This window comes from Argopecten irradians, chromosome 6 (assembly GCF_041381155.1).
Source record: "Argopecten irradians isolate NY chromosome 6, Ai_NY, whole genome shotgun sequence".
In the NCBI taxonomy this organism is placed as follows: Eukaryota; Metazoa; Mollusca; class Bivalvia; order Pectinida; family Pectinidae; genus Argopecten; species Argopecten irradians.
Genome location: NC_091139.1, coordinates 13,198,603 through 13,219,412, shown reverse-complemented (window position 1 = coordinate 13,219,412; position 20,810 = coordinate 13,198,603). Strand labels below are relative to the sequence as shown.

The window sequence follows — 20,810 nt, the reverse complement described above, 5'->3', positions numbered from 1 at the left end:
GTTGATTTGAAACATATTGATTTAGGTTTTCGTGTGTTTGGTGAAAACAGTGAAGTAACAATTTACGTTTAAGAGCTATCTTTGATTTACAATAGTTCAAAATCAGGCACACCACTATGTTATTTCTTATTATATTTACAACTTTTGTATGAACTCATATTTCCAAAAATCTATAGTAGACAAGAAATATTCAAATGTAAAGGTTTGTACTCTCAGCAGAGCAGAACCTTAAAACAGATATTTATTTTTGTTCTGAAATGATAATCATATACAACAATAAAGCAATCATCACTACAAATATTATTTTAAGTTATTTTATTCGGTCAGTTTGTATTTTTTTCCAACATCAACATTACCTCATTATAACGCCAGTATATTCTCGGACAAAAAGTGACGGTATAACCAGGGCGGACTGCACTCAAGCAAGAACAAATGCCTTTAAATCAGAGACATCACTGCTATGAGCAAAGACAAAGCGACACATTTTAAAGCAAAATAAGTAAGTAACTTGTGCAAGATTTTTTTTGTCAAAACCCAAAGTATCAATACATTCACACTCGTTCATTATCCGTATCCTTTTTTGCATATGATTAAGACCATTCTCCCGTGCGCACACAATTTATTCCATCACGTTCAGATCTGCAACACTTTTTAACTCAAACTCTTTATTGGTAATCACAATTACATAATACAAATATTCTTTCTTTCACTATTATTTTGTCATTCAAATATATGCATACACTTTATAACTGTTTGTTGACTCTCATGCCGTATGCTTCACATGTTTTCAATTTAACAGTGTCTCTTATTATCATTTATTCACCATACTTTCAAAAGGCAAATATCAAAATGTCACAGACGTTACAATGATGTGCCATTTTAGGGAATGATAACACTTATAAGCATCATTAAAAATGAATCCAGTAATTGATTTGTTTAAGGAATGATTTTTATTGTTTGTTGTTTTCTTGTGTAAACTGCATTTTCGTACAGATATTTTAAATCTCTGTACAAAAAATGCAGTTTACACACCAGTACACAGCAAACAATAAAAAATATTCCTTATATTTACATTTCAGTCGACCATTTCATTCAAATTAATTGTTCAAATAGAATAAAACTCTGTTTTTCAAATGTTATACGATCGTTGGAACAGACGGTCAATTGGTGGAATCCCGGAACAGCTGGCTTCAATTTGGCAGGAAATGTTGTCAAATTCAGAGAGTACACAAAATATAGTTCCACATTGACTTTATCTTTTTTCATTCCATTTACACAATATTTGTTAATTTTCTATTTGCTAATATATTATTTAAAATTTACATAACATTCATACATACAATCTATTGAAGATGTTTCAAACAGAAACAATAGGCCTAACCGGATGCGCATTCACACTACTTGCGGAAGTCAGTGTTCCGGTGTGTGTATTCTTGCGCGGCAACCACAGCGTTTACGCAAATGTAAACGATTTCGCAGTTGGTAAGGTTATATAGCAAAGAGAAAACGGAAATGTAAATATTATAACTTAAATTGATATCCCCATTCAACTTTGAAATATTGATTCTTTTTGTCATGATAAGGTAACAATTCCCTGGAAATCTGTCCTACTAGGCAAATTTGTCGATATATGTAAAGCTAAATTGCGGCTTTGATCACTCCTCGGCATCTGTTTGTATGTTGTAACCATCCAAAAGACAGAACCAGACAAAAAACAATTTGTTTTTATCAATTTTTTTAAGGTTTTGTGTACTACTAAACATCATCATTGGTATCATTAATAATTCACATATCTATGAATTCACCATTAGTAATATTTCATATCAAAACTAAAGTGGCTGCTTTTATTTCCTTTGCTACCATATATAGAATTATACATATGTAAATCTATCGCATTTATATATGTTACAGGAGCGAGACGGGCCCAGTTTGTATAGCGACAAACTACACCCGGCTTTCTACCTGTATGTATGTTCAGCCAGGTTCGATGGATTTACGCTTGACTTTTGTCGGTGAAAGGAATCACTAGATAAAGACTTGCAAGATGTGACAATATGTATTTACAAAAACACATTTTAAGGTTTACCAGACAATATATACTTGGCCCAACAATAATGATACTTACATATATACATTTACCAAAATATCCCCGGTTAGCCCCACTATACTTACTACAGACATGCCCCCATCATTCCTATTACTACACATACTATATTCCTATCTTTCACAGGAACCTAATCCTTCAGCAAACTGTCCGGAATGAACAGAATACTTTTCTAAATGTATATAACCGACGGTAACAATACATGCACGATCGACCAATAGATAGACGGAACACAACACATGCACTCGATACAATGGCATAATATGCACGACAGCTACGCATTGACAAGATACACACGGACTATCTTTTACAGCTTAAACAGGACCATGACACAATATATAAAACAAAAACTATTTACATTTGTACAAATCCCGCTTCCTATAAATGGTTTAAGATTTAACAAAACATTTGGCCTCAAGCAAACGATAGGTCATTAACATTCCACCAACATAACACATAATGACTTAACACAAAGACAACAAAATTAGTAAATAATGGTAGAAAACAATTATTATGGCGTTATGAAAATATAATAAAATCTGTCTTTTGGCACTAGCTTATTAATGTCAATTAGGGAAAGACAATGTGGCTAAACGGTAAATATTTAAATGAATAAATTCGCCATGCATATAAAAATAGTTGGCAAGGAATAATCCATGTCTTTGATGTACCAGTACTTGATACTCATACTCAAGTAGAGTGATAAATCTTAATACTCGGTATGGGTTGGGTATGCATAGTTACTACAGAGTCTGCCACGAGGGTTTCAAATCAGGTGTAGTCTGCATTTGTATATTATATAATTAGTTATTTGTCCTTGTAAGTAGGTAATGATAGGTTACGTCTTGTAATTTTGAACGTTTCGTCTGTTTTTCATAGAACACAGCGTATTGTAAATGACTGACAAAGTTATAACGTCACAATATATATCTACTCGCAAGGCAGACTGTTATCATACAGAGACGGGATACTTCGTTCTGATGAATCTTTAAAGAAACGATCCTCATTTGGAGTTCTCTTGACTTTGTTGTTGGGTAACAATAGTTTCGTATACATTAGGAGGGTCTACCTGTCGATCATCAATGGACGTATAATCTGTAGTTGGTCCGAGTTGTCCTGGAAAGTAAGCATGACCAACAATCAATAGGTCAGAAATGAACGTCGATATCATAGTCTTTACTATCCATTATTTTTTTCTTCAATAAGGGAGCTTATTGACAACGCGTTGAGTTCAGTTGATTTAATTAAAGCCTTTACAAAAACTAATGCCGTGATATATATACAGCATATATATATATATACTTTTTAAGTAAAAATGTAGCATGTCCTAGTAATGGTTAAAAGATATAAAAAGAAAAATCACAACAATAAACAGTTTAGCTTCTCCCAAGCTCTTTCACGTCTCTTGCTGTTCTTCAGTGGATTTGAATAAATGTATATGTATAACAACACAAATACACATGTTGTAGTTGTCACAATTTTGATTGGAACCATAATCACAATTTCTATTAAGGTGGCAAATGCCATCTACACATATTTCCTACTGTTAATATTTGTTAATATGATAGTAAATGAAGAGCAAAACATAAACGTGGTTTATCTGGTTTTTTGCCTTTAACATTTTACATGTTTTTTTACATATTGCAAAATGAAATAAAACAAACGAACAATGATATTTGTAGACGAAAGAGGGTATTTTGATATCAGATCACAGCAATTAAAGATAAACATCTTTACCATGTAAGGGACATAATAAGTTAAATGCTGTTTTCAATCAAAATATGACTTATGTTCTCTTTCTTACCTGTGCACTGATCAGGTGAGTCATTTCTTTTTTCCCCTTTTCTGTAAAGCACAAATACCGAGTTGTATGTTATATACATGATTGAATATAATAAGACAGAAATACTAGCATTGATCAATATTCGTTCTTTTAATAACAGTCTCTCTGTACACGTGTTAAATGATACTTTATACAACGCCGAGAAAGTTCACATATTTTAACAATTAAAAGCACCTCTCATTAAAACACAAATATAAACATTCACTTAACTACGTAGATATACTGATAACAACATTAGAGTGTACGAGTTCTCTAGGCTATGACACACGAGACACGAAGGGTCTGGAGGGTGACATGACGAACGAGTGTTTATTATTTGCAACACTTATTATACAAACGATCTGCATGCCTTGTTATTTTTTAAACGTTCTTACGCAGAATAATAATAATTTGTTAGTTCCATCATATATATATCGAGTATTCCGATGAAATACTTACAAACGCAAATACATTACTACGACAATCAACACAATAGCCAGAAGTCCACAGACAACAGCCAGGACAATTATAATGATGTCTTTCGAAACGCCTGCAAAACAACATGGTCCAGTCGGGTAAACACTAAACGACTGTATAGGGTAGAATCTCAATGCATCGTAAACATATTGTTTTGTTTACTTTTAAAAGAAACATACGCATAGAGATTAATTTGTTGTCATGTTACTTTACATTAACCAATCACCAGGTATGCTGGTACTAGGGACGTATGTCTAACAGCTTATTAGAGTCCGACTGTAAGAGTCCGATCGTAATGGCAAATACTTTACCTGATGATAGCTCAGTGTTAGGTGATTCTGAAAACAAATAAAACATTAAAGGACATTAATAAATTTCAAAACGAATCAACTTTAAAGGCCCGCTACCTTTCGAAACAAAAACTAAAATTATCATAAAACATTGATAACATTCGAAATTTATATCGCTGGCCTGAGATAAGATTACAACACCAAACAAATGCAAGTTCTTCTACAGGGAAGATTCATTTCGCTGTTTTGCTGTCTGCCGCAATGAAAGTCAACTAACGCGCGGTAATTATGACGACGGCGGAAACATAATGCGACCTGCATGTTAATTAACTTTTAAGTTATTTTAATAAAATTGTTCAGAAGGTGATGCTAATTGTAGTATTAACGGTAAGCTTATAGGTTTTGCGACTCTACAAAACAATCAATCTAGTTTTACACTCTCATTTTAAAAGATATAAGCCGTTTCGGAAAGGTAGTGGCCCTTTAAACCCTTTGTGCTATCGTAATGATAACAAAAACGATGACCGTATCACCTTCATCACATGGAGATCCTCGTCACCTTATCAAAACTATATTAGAAATAGACAATAATTATTATAGTGACAATTAAACTGACAGATTATAATTGGTTTTATGTCACTGGCATTATGGGGAATGCTTAGTTCATAGATGTTAATTAAAGCCTTTCCCAACGTGTCGTTTGATGGTGTCAACGATCACCTTTGTGGATATATACTACTAAGACAAAATCATTGCATATATTAAGACTGCGTCCTTTCCCACTAGTAGCATATATTATCGATAACGTATTTGATACCAGCTTTCCTTGATGTCGCGACGTTTAAAATTCTCAGATTGAAAAAAAATGATTGGAAACGCCTTTAGAATGCTCCCCTGTTATATAATGTGATCGTTTCAATAAACATTGACATGAATGCGTACCCGTGGTGAGACAGTGTCCATCTTCTTTATTACAAATTCCCTCCTTACAGGATTCCGGACAATCGGCTCCACACACTACTCCATACTTCCCGGGATAACATTCTGTATATGAAAACATGACCAATGTAACAGAACTACAGTTGGCATTACAATGGAATTATATACAAGTTTATTACAATACCAAGAGACTGTTTTATCTATGTGTTTTATAGATTCGTTAAAGCATTGATGTTAATAGTCTTTAATTTCATCGGGGTATGAACGGAAGTTTGTTTGTAAACTGTGTGAATCCGCGTCATTCTCGGATTTATTTTTTCATCGAAGGATGAAAAAAAAGTTTTGCTCAATCAGAAAGCCGGATTAAGATGAAATTTTTTTTTTAAAACTCTTTCGCGATTACAAAAAGGCTTTTTGAGCGAATATACTATACACATCTTACGTTGTTACTTTCTTGACATATATGTAACTGGCCTTTTCAGCTATGTTATATCACCTTGTCACGAATATCGCATTGTACATGGGTACCAACACGTAAGTTTGTTACGTCACATGTAATTATGACCTCATCGTATAATAGAGAGATATGACGTCGCAGTGCTATTACGGAAGACGAAGCGTCTACAAGATTCCATGGACCTTACTACGAAAACGAAATTAAAAGCTTTGCCTTATGTATTTGATAAATACTTTATATATGAAAACCCTCACTTGGTTATACACTATGAAATCAATTCAATTCTTAAACTTTTGCGACATATCAACGGCGTATATGTTGTATTGTATAAAGCTAGTATAACAAATAGCCTAATGTTTACCGTCTGTAAGCTATAACTTACCTATACATTGTCCTGTATCTCTATCACACACGAAATCCTTACACGTCACGGGACATGCCATGTCGCATACTTCCCCATATCTTCCAGCACTACAAACTGTAAATAGAGTATTTTGATAACGTAGAAGATAACCTTATCTAAAAATAACCATAAATATCTTTTTTTTTATAAATTATATATATATAATTTATGTACTTCCCGTATAATCGGGCGATATTGTTTTTATCGATGATCACATGGCGTGGTTTTGTCCAATGAGAAGTGACAAAAAATCCTGCCAGAAAAAAATACTATAAGAATATGTGATTAACGTTTATTACGCTATGTGATTTTTTCTGTGAAGAAGAAACCGATCATTACTGTCTTTTCTGACATGTTACATTGTTAAAACAGTAAGTGCGCTTTGTGTATACACACATCAACGAAACATATGGAAAAGAACATTGCATGACTGATAAAATTAATTCTTATTGTAGTTAATCGAAGCCATTTAAGATAGCAGAAATCATTTCATTATCCTCTAATAATCAGCGTGTTTATGGTGTCTTGTGTGTGTGAAGTGCGTGCTTTGGGAGCCTGTGGTATATTCGTGTTATGTATTCTCGTATAACGGACCGCTTGCCATTTTTATATTGCTATGTTACTGAAGCACGCCTTCGACGCCACCAACCAACAGACGCCACTCCTTCACATTTTACTGACAACGGGTGAAATACTCGTCACACTCCCTTAATGCTGAGCGTTTAGCAGGAGCAGAAGATACCACATTTATATATTTGGTTTATCTCGGCCAGGGGACAGAACCCAAAGTCTTTCTGACAGGGGTCAAAATTCAACTGAAGACCATTTGTGAGTCGGTATCGACGGGTACGAAAGTAAATTATAAAGAATAGAAAAATAATATTATAAACATGGATGTCGTTTTAGCTCATGCAATAGGAACAGCAGGTACAATTCTAACAATCGTCTTTCAGGACCAATAATTTTAATAGATACGTATACAAGTGAAGCTACCTCTGAAAGTACAACCCAACATTGTAAACATTACCAATACAATGTCCCGTCATCCTTGTACACTCTTGACAATTCATCGGACAGTCCATATCGCAGCCGTCCCCTCGTTTCCCTGTAATGCATTCTAGAAGAAAGATCAAGGTTAAATTACATTGTACAGTATTTAAAGAATGCTGTGAGGAATTACGAAAAAATTATACTTCTTATATACATTTGATATTTTTTCGGGCTTCGATATAATTTGTATCAATGAAATTTAAAATGATAATTAACAAACCAAAATGATTATTGGAAATGAATAAATAGGTGTATTATGTAATTACTATCGAAACTACACCTGTTTTATTCAGAGTGAGGGATATGTAAATATTAGCTAATTCAAAGAACGTTAAGAGTTAACCATATGTGTGACATGTTGAAACGTCTTTATTTCATATAGGATTTGTAGATGGATTATATAATTGAATACTTATTAAGATAATTGATCAACCATTTGTAGTTCGCAAGCATATTTATCATAAACAGTATTCTAGGTTCTTAGTGATTCCTAGATTATGTCATAAACAACAGAATGCAGGTGAATGATAATAAGCAAATTAGTGTTTCACCGAAAGATCTCGAATACCATTACAACGCCCGGTTTCCTTCTCGCACAGTCTGCCCTTGCAGTTTGTAGAACAGTCTAGCTCGCACATAACTCCATGCTTTTGTGGCACACAATCTTGAACATGTAAAATATTTATCTTAATTCACGACCTTTTAACTGACATAATACAACTAAACAATTAATACTTTTTCATATTGTATGTTCATAAAAAGCGCCTGTCACAAAGAAAGATGTTTAAGACAGGCATGCAGTATAATGACGTGGCGTCACGGCGTCAAACGAAATAACTATTTTCTCGGTAAATTTTGTAGAAGGAATGTACATGTATTGAAAACTGATTTGCAGTAAGGTTTATTCGAATTTATTTCGAAATGGCGGGATGTCAAAGTTTTAAATTGCAAAAAAATGTCGAGGTATGCGAGAAAAAATATTACTACATATGTGGATATGAAGGATATGGATATTCTACCCGAGGACAACAAATTGTTGCAAAACCCGGGGCCTTCATATCATTTTAAATTTGCCAAAGATGTAATCGGTTTGAAAATTCGATGTAATGATAAACTTTCTGTGACACGTATTCATTTCGTAAAACACACGCATGAGTATGTCTTTGTATGTCTAATAATGTACAACGATTCAATAAATAAACATCCTATTTCAGAACAAGTTTAATATCTGACAAGAGACAAAAAGTAGTGCTGCGCAAAGTCACTATCATTTACCTCCTTTTTGTCGATCATTTAGTAACCCGAACACACAATTAATTATCATTAATAGCATCATAATGATGCAACAACTTACCAAAACAATGCCCTGTTAATTTAGCGCATGCGTTGTTGCAATTTTCAGAACATTCCAATTCACAAATTTCGGCGTACCTGCCACTGATACATTCTGAAAAAAAATACTGAGGTTTACAAAGAGCAATTTTGAAACATAAATCGTAAGGTCCGATGCATGATTTGACTAAAAGCTAACGAATGCGGTTGCTTATGTGATTCAGAATTTGAAATTTCGCTACACCATATTGTCGATTAGAAAGTGCAAATATTCCTATTCATTTTGAATTATAAAAAGTCCTTGTTTTATGACTTTTAGACCATATATGCTTCAATACATATACACAATTATATGTACTTACCGTAACAATATCCGTTGTTTCGCATGCATAGTCTATCAAGGCAATTAGTAGAACAATCATTATCACATTTTACGCCGTACTTCTGAGGAATACAATCTGTAAGACAAAAAGTGTATCTACATTTCACCACGTTTGTATCCATTACCTATATAACGTATAGGCTTGTAAGTCTCTTCATTAATGCTTACATCGTCCTGTGGACAACTATGCGTTGTATAAGTATCAATAGTCGTTTTGTCTCAGAAAAAGGAATTGATTGTTACAGTATTTTCTATCCTATGGTTTTTAACACACCAGCAAGTGTATACAGAAGAACATAGAACCATTGCATGTTTATTTTTTCACCTATGTAGATCAATGACCATAGCAGTAAATCGATGACACAAAAGATCGCAATAACCATTTTCATCATCCCTTTAAGAGCATGTAATTGACAACACAATGAATTGTTCAATTTCAATGGCTTTGTGTGGCTTGGTATAACTTATTTACGTCCTATTACATTAACAGCCAGTGTAATTACAGGACGGCTTTCCATGTATATGGTGTCTGGCGTGTGTGAAGTGCGAGGCGCGTGTTTTGGGAGACTGGGGTATATTATCGTTGTGTCTTCTTGTATAGTGAACCGCTTTCCTTAATTATAATGCAATAAGTACATGTAATAAAAATCGCTTTATTGAGCCTGCATGATAACTTTTACTGATAAAATATCATTTTTTCATAACCACAATGCGTAAACAGCATATATTTTATCTTCCTACTGAATAAGTCCTTACCGTAACAGCTTCCATTGTCCTTCTCACAAAGTTTGTTCAAACAATTCACTGAACAGGTCTCATCGCATTTACTTCCGAACATCCGGGGAACACAGTCTGTTTAGATAGTAATCATTACAATTAAATAAAATATTGTACCGATGAAAAAATGTCATACATGTCCTGGATGTTCATCTACATCTTATTAACACTTCTTCATGAACATACATTTGTATAACGCGAATTATAGCATTCGTGTATTGTACAATTGCAGAAACATACATTAAAGAGATTGACAAATTTGCAATTTCTGTCATCGTCAGATGAACACCCAAGGTGTTTCTCTATGCTCATTAATGTAGGATTTTTGGCGTTCTCCCCTGTGAGGAAGGCTCTGGGTTCTGTCCCATGGCCGAGACACACCAAAGTCTATACAAGTGATAGTTTCTACTACTGCTTAGCGCTCAGCATACAAGGAGTGGGACGACTGGTTCGCCTGTTGTCAGTATAATGTGACCGGGTGGGGTGTGTTGCTTGGTGTCTTCGGTGGCATGTATCAGTGATATAGCACTATAAAAAGGGCAAGAGTTCCACTATACAAGAAGACACAACATGAGTATATCGCAGTCTCCCAAAACACACACCTCGCACAACATACACGCAACACACCGCATACATGGGAGGCCGTCCTTACATGACCATAGCTGTTAATAGGACGTTAATTAATCAAACAAACAAATCATTAATATTCATTTTCAAAAGTAATATCAAATGTTAATCACAGATACTACATTGATTATATTTTATAGGAATATATTGAAATATCATACTACATACATACTGCTGTAGCAAAGCTCACCAATGCAGTTCCCAGTTTCTCCCTCACAGAGCTGGTCTAAACAGTTCACAGAACAGTCCTCATCACACTGTTTACCAAATGTCTTAGAAACACAATCTGAGTATAATGATAAACATGATATTTGATAAAAATAATATTATTAATCATCGAAATTAAGTATGCTTTGAAAAAAACCCTTTTATATCCAGCTTCTAAATCATTTGTGGCTTTTTTACATTATGTTATCATTTACATAATGTTAGCTGCAGTATTGTAGCTCAAAAGTCTTTTAGGCAGAAAATGGTGACGTCTTTAATGCTATTATTGATGCTTATTACTGCTAATGGAGCAAAGTAATGATTTTGCAAGAAATGTTATAGCGTTTGTATGCATTTTATCGTACTTGTTTATCACTTTCCTACTAGACAATAAAAGTAAACCGTATAAAACAGCGAGACATTACTTTTTAACAAATACATATGAAGTTCTTTTCAATGGAACATTATACGACAAGTCTATACATTGTGAACTTGCCATCGTGTGAGCGGTATGATATATATTACGAATATCTGTTATGTTCGTTTGGACAAAACTGATATGTAAATGCGTATATACGCATGAAATAATTTTAAATCTACCAAAAAGAATAGAAAAGTTTGCCCAAGTGATTTTCGGAGTCAGGGCTCCACTAGAAGTCATAGGCACTTTCGAACCCGGTTAAAAGGTAAAGTAAGCCGGGTACGTATATATTGGTTCTACATAAATGTGCAATGCAATTAGAATATTCCAACAATAAAACAGTTTCGCAGTCATCATTTCACGGAACTATTTGATGTATTTAGAGTATGCCTATCGGCAAAAGATGTAACACAAAAATAAACACCTGTAGATATAATACGCTTACCGTTGCAGTTCCCAGTGTCTTTTTCGCAAATCTGGTTCAAACAATTTATAGAACAGTCATTGTCGCATTTATCCCCGTACTTCTGAGGAGCACAGTCTGTGGAGATTACAGTAATGACATTAATGACATTATATTATTGAATTATTATTTCTTTGCAGGAGATATACGTAATTATACACTCAAAAGTTAGGGACAAAAGGGTATTTGTACAAGTAAAATTCATCATTACAGTGTTTCGGCAATTTCATTATACAGTCGATCTTAATAATTGATAGGAAAGACGTCTGGACACCTATTGCCATACTTTTAAAAGTCATACTATGCATTTAGGTAATACTAAGTCTATTTAGCCCACAGATCTTTGCAAAACATCACCGACAACTCACATTTATGGCTGCAGAAATATCGCCAGGAACGTAACGCAATGGTTCCTGATAATTAGGTAGACGACAATATCGTTTATGAAAACATTTATGAAACTCCAAAGTGCCGTTTCCTATTTTCAATTACAAACATGCTTGCGTTTTCTTAATGTCACTAGTGTTATGTAATATTTTTATTTCTTTTATCTTTAACTTCACAATGTTTTCCATTATCAGCCCCAAGGCGTACGTTACAAAAATAAATCAAGCAGATATTTTAAAGTACGAAAACATTTTTGCATTTGTGTTTAAGGGTGTACATACACCTCTGTATTAAACTCGTTTCTTATATAGATTTTTTGAAATCGAAATTCAGACCAGAAAAGAAAATGGTAGAAAAAAATGCGCGTTTGCTTGTTTTATTTTTTTTCTTGTTTTTTTTTAACTATTGCTACTCGTTACCTTTTTGAAAGATTTGATTTTATGGGAATTTTCTGTTTTGATCATATTTTTTATACACTACATGTACGAATTAAACTTATATGTATAATGTTTGCAGGGTTTATTGCACAGTTGTTTTATTCTTATCGGGGTTCGTGTCCTTACATTTTTCGCCCATTTAGATATAATTTGTATTTGTTATTTTTCAAAGTTTAAAGTTAATGATAAAAGTGCTCAAATTACGCTCAAATGTGAAAAACAAAGTGACCTAGTTGATCATTTCCTCCATTTATGCTTGATATTTCAATGTACCTAGTAAAGCTGCGCAAAACTGAGTTGTGATGATTTCAGTAAAAACATTTAAGAAATGCTAAAAGAAATGGCTCTACTCAAAAGCAAAGAAAGAACATCTTTTAAAAATGGCCGCGAAATAGACGTCTCTTAAAATCCTTGTAGAACAAATTCTACAATGAATAGAAGACAAAATTTGCAAACAATAACTTGGACCGATCTTTATCAATTTTATTTGAAAATCTCAAAACTTCTTTAAGCTAGGTCGAAACGAGACTTCAACTATTCTGAAACCTCAAAGGTGAAGATCCTTAAGTGGCTTTATAACAATAATACAATTTCGTAATCGCCGACTAATTTCCTATCTTATTTTGTATAACTATTTTGGATATATTGGATACAATTCTACTTACGGAAACAAGCACCCGTTGTAGCGTTACAGTTACCACCATAACAGTCCTCGGGACACACACTATCACAGTTACCGTCGCCGTACCTCCCAACCGGACATCCTGCATTGAAGTACAAAATATAAACATTTTAAAACCAGATCAAATGTGTCAGCTATTGGAAATTAAATTACAATTACTGAAATATGTAAGCTTGCTAAAATGCAAATTAGTAAAATTATTCCTCGCTGCATTTCGATTGAATACCCCAAAACGTCCATAGCTCTAACAGATATATAGAGGTTTTCTCTAAAGTCTGGTATCTTATTTATTCAAACCAAATAAATAAAATCCAATGTGCGACTATTCAATATTCGAAATACAACTATTAAATTGATATAAACCATTTTATTTTAAAGAATGGCAAGGAAATTGTGTTTGTTAATGTACATTAACTACAATAACCTAGAATGCAATGCGGGAGTCAGATAGGGTTTTAGTGTTCACCCATGGTTTAAACTAGAACTGTCGCCAGCGTGGCCGACAAATACAACCGCTTTAGTAATAACTCCATTGTTAGAGGACCGTGCAGAGTCTTCCTTTATGTCAGAGTTATGTGTACAAAATTTTATCATAATCTGTCACGAAGTTTAGGAGTTCTAGTTTTGTTGTGTCTACAGACAGACGGACGGACTGACAGACCTAAAACCCGATTCCAGTATACACCCTCCCCTTATCGTCGTGGCGAGAGGTATAAAATGTTTTCAATGAGAAATTACATGCCTGTTTTGTAAACTAGAAACTGCAATTAAACCAAAGTGCCCTACAATAATGAGTTTGAAGAACGGGGATACAATTTTGATACTCCTTGTCCTTTGAAATATCAAAAGCCGATAATTTAAATAGCATACAGTATTCAGCTGGCACTGAGATTCTACATGTATACATCTTATCTATAACATCGGAATATTGAAAAGAGAATACACCACATCTGATATATAATTAGGCTGGCAAAACATTTATTGAAGCTTGATTATCATAAGCTGTGTGGAATAGGACTCTGGATTAACAAAGTTAAGATAATAATGTAGTATTTCAGATTATAACCGGTAGTTAGAACGTCCGCAATTGAATACCATCAATTGCAGGATTATTGAACATACTAGAACCAGAATGTGTTTCTTAGGGAGGAATATACTCACCCCAAACCTGTACTTCACAAAGCTCAAGTACTGCATTGTCACTATACCATTCATGACGTTTATTGTTGACTCTGTAGTTGTACACTTGTACATATCGAGTTACATAAGGGCACTGGTGTGTCACCGTCAACTTTACATCACTGATATTACTACTCATGTCCGAGTAACATAGTGTCGGTTGAACACCCGTGGTATTGTACACATAAATCTGATATCCGGCAAATCGTGTTGCATATCCAGCTGTCAAGACAATAAAAAAAACCCACATTAAACATATTTGGATGACGTTATAAAATTATAACGTCATTAACGTCATTATGATATAGTTTAGGGATAATTGTGTAGCTGTATTTCTTAGATTGTACTCACCCCTGTAGTATATAGTGATATCGTCAATGGTCATCAGCTGTCCGAGATCAACATCCCAATGTGCATTAGTTGTACGGTTATTAGGATCGGTATGTGAACAACAACCACTCTCAACATATAGTTGTGTACAGTTATCTACAGCTTTGTCGGGTCCATATCTATGGTATGTACTACTCTGGCTAGCAGGCTTTCCTACAGCCACATTAACTATGGAGAAATTAAAACAGAAACAAAGAGTGAATATAAAAAATCGTGTGATAAGTTAAATCAACATTACTCTGTGTAACACGCTTACCTGAAGTCGTATTTACTTCAAGCTATTATGAATATGTTATAACATGACTTGAAAATAGTTAACGTTGTGAAATGCATACCTTTAGATGGATTACAATTGAAATAAACACATTTTCTAGGCTGATGGCATTAGGTGTTCAGTTTGGCATTGGTATTTTAGCTGCACACTTTTCGAGAAAACCCCCCGCAAAAACACATTTGTTAACATACATTGTCATAATGAACAAGTGACATAACAGTTGGTTGATGTCTATGCACTTGCACCAATTATACTAACTTCTCGGTACAATTTTAACATTTTGTTATCAGAAAGTATGCTGTTTTTACTTTAAAAGATACAAACAATAGAATATGCGTTGAAAATGATTTGTATTCACTAATTGTTTTTTTCGAATTCATGTCAAAATGGCGGAAAGTCGTAGTAAAGTTGCAATTAAACGTCGATGTATGAGAGAAATACTCTTTCATAAGTGGATATAAAGGATAAGGATATTCTACCCTCTGGATCACAAAATGGTATAAAAACAACACTTTGTGACCCTCGGGTAGAATATCCCTATCCTTCATATCCACATATGAAAGAGTCTTACATTATGTATAGTAATACTGACTTTGGTAGTTTGATTTTTTGTTTTAATTTAGCACTTGGTACGCCATGGATATATGACTAAATTCTTCAAAATTCTTTTTAGATAGATTAGGTTATCTAAAAATTGCTAAAACAATTTATCTGGGTAATTTGCCGGTAAACTGGCGGCAGGTGGAGTTACAGTCATGAACTGGATTATAGGCTAGACATAAATAGTTTTATGAATGTTTCTTTATTTGACATTGCGACACATAATGCATAGGGTGGAATGATCAGCTATTCCTTTAAAGAATATTCTAAAAAACAAATTTCTATACTTCACCAACCCTTCCCGTCGTGGTATATTAAATAGCCCTCCATGTCTGTCTGTTTGTAGAAAACTGTTTCATGGTAACTACTCATGGTTATTATAGGAATCATATATCCAGACATGTTTCATGGTAACTACTCATTGTTATTATAGAAATCATCTATCCAGACAAGACACGATTCCTGGTCATTTGTAATTACACTCTTGAGCAATGACAGGGACGATGATGATGAGCAAGCGTTCTCATTTGCTGAAATTATTGGTTATCATGGTTACATGGTCACTATCCATAGATTTGTAAACTGGCCCCAGGATCATGAAACATTCTGCGACTTAAGTCTGTGTTAGACTTAATACTATTTCATGATCTTGGAGCCTTGGCAAAATCCCATTCACTTTTGAGTCAATTTAATAAGTTACACAGTTTGTAAGTGACCCTATACGAAAAAAATAAACAAACTTGTATCGAGCAAGGTGAAGGTGAACCTGATAAATGTTTATTTTATACCTATTATCTTGGCCGTATTAGGTTACTAACAAACTGTGTATCGAATTATCTATCCTGTCGAAGACCCTTTCAATTAAATAACTACAAAATGCATTAACTTGTGGAAACCAAAATAACTCAGACCGTAAGCAATTCTCACTTCATTGAATGATTTGAATGTGTTAAAATGGTCCATGTCTGTTAAAAAATCCTGAATAAGTCTTGTAGATTTCGTTTTGCTTTTGAAAGTGGTCATCAGCGTTATCATTCATGCATGTTATTACCATCTCTCTGAGTGCCGTCGTCGCGAGGCGTTACTTGAACGCCATCTTGTTGCTAATGACGTTGGGGGCATAGCGCGAATTGTATCGCTCTAACCTAATACGATCTCTTCTAACCTAATATGACTATATCTTGGATGTCACGTAACGTCGTTTGAACCGATAGGAATACACGATTCTTTTCTGAGGCGGGATAATGTTCAAGCTTGATCAATTATTATCCATCAACATTTAAATCTTTAAATCGCTAGAATTTCTGGGGGAAAGGGTAACAAATTTCAAGTAAACTTTCCATGGTCTCCTCAGTGGCGGAAATTTTGTAAAATATAAAAGAAATCTTTTATGTTAACGTAGGAACAAAGGGAGTCGTTCCATATGCTGTCGGCAGCATCCGTTACCAACGGGGAATCAATTAAGAGAAATCAACCATAGGTCTAGCAACCCACGACCTAGAAAGGCAGGAACCAATATGAGAATGTAGGGAGAACTTATCGATATTCTAATGATGATATAAAATGATTTGGTTCATATTTGGTTTACTTCATTCTTTACTTGAAGGGAATAAGATGTGTATAAACCAAGGTTCTGGGTTCCCAGGGGCTGACAGGCGGGGTCCTATGAGGAAAATAGTCGAGATTCTTTGGAAAAACCTACCAAACTGTAAAGTACGGATTTGGTTTTTATTTGTTATATAGCAGCATTGTTGACTTACGCAGAGCCATATTTGTAGAAAGCAAAGGGTCATAAAAGATAGCAGCAGCTAACCTTATTATTCCAATATATCATTGTTTGTGTTGGCTTAACATGTCAAGTGAGCGTAACGTGACGTCTAATGTTTTGATTTGATATGAAGATTCCCTTTCATCCATATCGCCATGCTTATTTTGTTTAAGGATTGATCCAAAAACAATGTGAATGACAGCTGATAATCTTATATCTTAAAGTTATTTAATATTTTTGATTTATTCACCATCAAATCTCATCATTTGGAGGATTGCAGTTATATTTATGTATCATACGTTTAATTTGTAAAGTACAGTAATGTCAATGAAATCTACGGTACAATGAAAAGAGTACTTGCGGTCATACTATCAATCAAGTTGGGATCTACAATTTTGAGGATTGCAGTTATATTTATATATCATAGGTTTTAATTTGTTAAGTACATTAATGTCAATGACATCTACGATACAATGAAAAGAGTATTTGCGGTCATACTATCAATCAAGTTGGGATCTACAATTTAATTCATATATTTACTGTGTTATAAGTAAATGTAATAGTAATTTCTGTCGGACTGTTTCCAGCTCATCATAAAGAAGGCATAAAACAATTTTAAACACCTCTTAGACTAATACAACAATGCAAGTGGAACGACAATGTGCTGATTTGTCACATTAATATCATATAACTCTGGGTTACTGTTATGGTCTGCTACTTACTGTCTGACATTGATGCTTTAAACAAGAGGATCAGGACTAAAACCATACTGAATGTCACAATCTTCTGCGTCGCCATTTTGTGTTTTAGCTGTGACAACTTCCAAACCAGGAAGTAATCTGACTTTAATCAGAACACAAACATATCGGAAAATGAATTTAAAACGGATGTTTCTGCTCTACCTTACCTAACAGTCGTATCGAGAGTGACAATATCGATATAATGTCACATACATGTATACCTAGGTGTACATGCATTCCAACTCTACCTGATTTGCAAGACGTTACACATATGCTAACATACATGTATTTGAACAGTTTATTGATTTGTTATTCAAACATTGACATTCGGGTTCTTTATTTTTACCGGTTTGACTTTTCCAATAATCACGGAAACATGTACGAATCAGATATAGTTGTGTGTACTTTGAAAATAAACTTGAAAGCATTGAATTTTAGATTGCTGTACTGTTTACAATAGACACATATAAATGTATCATACAAACATATGATTTAGACTAAGTGATATTGAAGCAATTTGTTTTCACCATGTTTTTAAATTTTACTAAATATAATAATTAATCTTTGTTGTTCTTGTCTTTCATAATAAAAACTCTAAAGTAACGTTAGGAAGGGGTAATTTTCCGGATTTTGTTGGAGAGCTATACGGTTCTTTTACACCTGAAGATGCATAATGCGGGGTATTTACGGAAATAACACTCTGTCGGTTAACAAATATTTCTATAAGAAATGATTGTCTTCCATTCAAGACCTACTTTCACACTATTTCTATGGCAATGGTAAGCTAGTATGTGTTTGAAATTACCAGCGGTTTTATGTATAATAATATATCTCTAAACTATGATAGATTCACGTTATTATTATCAGGTTTACATAGATATACATCGGGAAATCTGCAAGTGCGAGTTAGCTGACATTTATTTCACAAAATCTGTAAAACAAGTTAAAACGCCTATTGTATGTTTAAAAAAGGAAAATCAATTCAATTTTGAGATTTTCTTACATTTTAGGTCACATATATATGTGGAAAAATAAAGAGGAATTGGAAAAAAAAAGTTATCCTACCCTTAAGAATTCAATTTTAATTAGCAAACATATAATGGCTATATTTGGTTTATCTTCTGGCGGAGCAAAGGAATCTTGGAGTCCATTGAAACTTCAAGACCTCTAATTTCCTTCGGTAAGCGAAAAATTGGTAGGGTAGTCTGTCACCAAATAGATACCCTATACTGCAGGTACTCTACAACAGCAGGACAGAAACTGTTATCACTGGCACGTGTGTGTGTCCTGATATGACAGCCCAGGTAAACAACTTACCCTGTTATGGAAACAACCGTATTTTATAGTCCTGGTGAGCCTCTCTGAATGCAGGAACCCTAGTGACACGAAGGGACAACTGCAATAGACTGATGTGCCGCTGATATCCCAATGAGACCACATCTGCCAAGTAATTGATACAAACCAGATTGGTGGAACCAACGCATCTGCACTTGCGATATGTCATAAGAATCGGGGTACTGGTAGAGGCTGTCAGGCCGAGTTGTAAGAAGAACCTAGCTCACTTTTCATGAAATTAGACTATAGTTAATCGTGCATTAAATCTGATACCAGCGAGCACTATAACACAACTGCTGGATATAATTGTAATAATGAATTCAGGGCAAAGGTAATGTTGTCCGGCATACTGTATCACTCCTCGTCAGAAAGCCGGCCCTTGTGGAGGTTGGGCAGTCCGTACATAGATACACAAAGATCCACATTTGCGTTAACTTCTTCCGTTGTCTAAAAAAACTTGAATGCCGTTTCTCTAACATTTTACCGGGTTAAGCACAGTTTTCAATACATTTTCTAACCTTACACACAGAACATAGTGTACGAAGTTATTCTTAACTGTGGTGCTGTCTTTTGGATAAACGGTCATTAAGAAATATAGAACATGGCTTATGCAATTATAATAAGGTAGTTATTATGTTTACCTCATTTCTACGCTCCAGTGGCCCTGATGAAGCAATTTTTTGGCAATTAATGGGCACCCTCTACTGTACCTGTGCTTTTCTGTCAGTTAAACCTACTCTTACAGAGCAAAAGTTCTAAAAACATTCTATTCTTAGTCATCTACAATCAAGATCCTCGCCTCTGTTTTACTGTATACTTAGACAATTTAAGACAGATTATTATGTACATAAAATATAAATGTATTTACAATATACTTGGAATAAACTGATTCGGAGATTCAAACCAAATTTAAATCGATATACAATGCCATCATTGGTGGTACCAATCACAAACAATGCAACACGTTCTTTTTTTAATAATCATTTAAAATAATACCCTTGTTATATACAAAGCAAATCATAAAAACACTAATTAACATCACAAAATACACAATATATCATAAACATCAAATCATAAAAACACAAAACATCACAATATACATAATATGAATATGCATGGTTAGAATGGTTTTCATCGGGCGGTTTATTACAGTAATATTATAATTTGTACTTCACAATTGACATTTGGTTATAGTTTGATTGTGCGCAGAGTATTATTATAAAGTGAGATGCGGATGGATAAAGAATTTTTTAAATACACGTAGGAT

General features: G+C 34.1%; 1 protein-coding gene across 2 annotated transcripts; it reads right to left on the bottom strand.

The window, feature by feature from the left end:
* Positions 1–304: 304 nt before the first annotated feature.
* On the bottom strand, positions 305–20,807 carry LOC138325028 (scavenger receptor class F member 1-like). 2 transcript variants are annotated; one of them, XM_069270382.1, is made up of 17 exons: positions 18,191–20,807; positions 14,788–14,994; positions 14,419–14,658; positions 13,241–13,339; positions 11,734–11,829; positions 10,851–10,946; positions 10,013–10,108; positions 9,237–9,332; positions 8,897–8,989; positions 8,111–8,206; positions 7,520–7,609; positions 6,472–6,567; positions 5,636–5,737; positions 4,715–4,741; positions 4,386–4,476; positions 3,909–3,949; positions 305–3,220 (listed from the first exon to the last, which is right to left on the bottom strand). In XM_069270382.1, exons 1-17 carry the CDS (start codon positions 18,264–18,266, stop codon positions 3,108–3,110), a joined length of 1,755 nt encoding a protein of 584 aa, XP_069126483.1. In that variant the 5' UTR covers positions 18,267–20,807; the 3' UTR covers positions 305–3,107. The 2 variants fall into 2 exon arrangements, with proteins under 2 accessions (XP_069126483.1, XP_069126484.1); XM_069270383.1 differs by lacking the exon at positions 4,386–4,476.
* Between the last annotated feature and the right edge of the window lie 3 nt (positions 20,808–20,810).

Bases quoted from the DNA above. Each gene is read 5' to 3' on its own strand.
- LOC138325028 (XM_069270382.1), bottom strand. From the start codon at position 18,266: ATGGCGACGCAGAAGATTGTGACATTCAGTATGGTTTTAGTCCTGATC. The intron at 11,830-13,240 runs GTAAGTAGAATT...TAATCTCCACAG, and splicing joins TACAACGGGTGCTTGTTTCC to ACTGTGCTCCTCAGAAGTAC. The intron at 8,990-9,236 runs GTAAGTACATAT...ATTTTTTTTCAG, and splicing joins AAACAACGGATATTGTTACG to AATGTATCAGTGGCAGGTAC.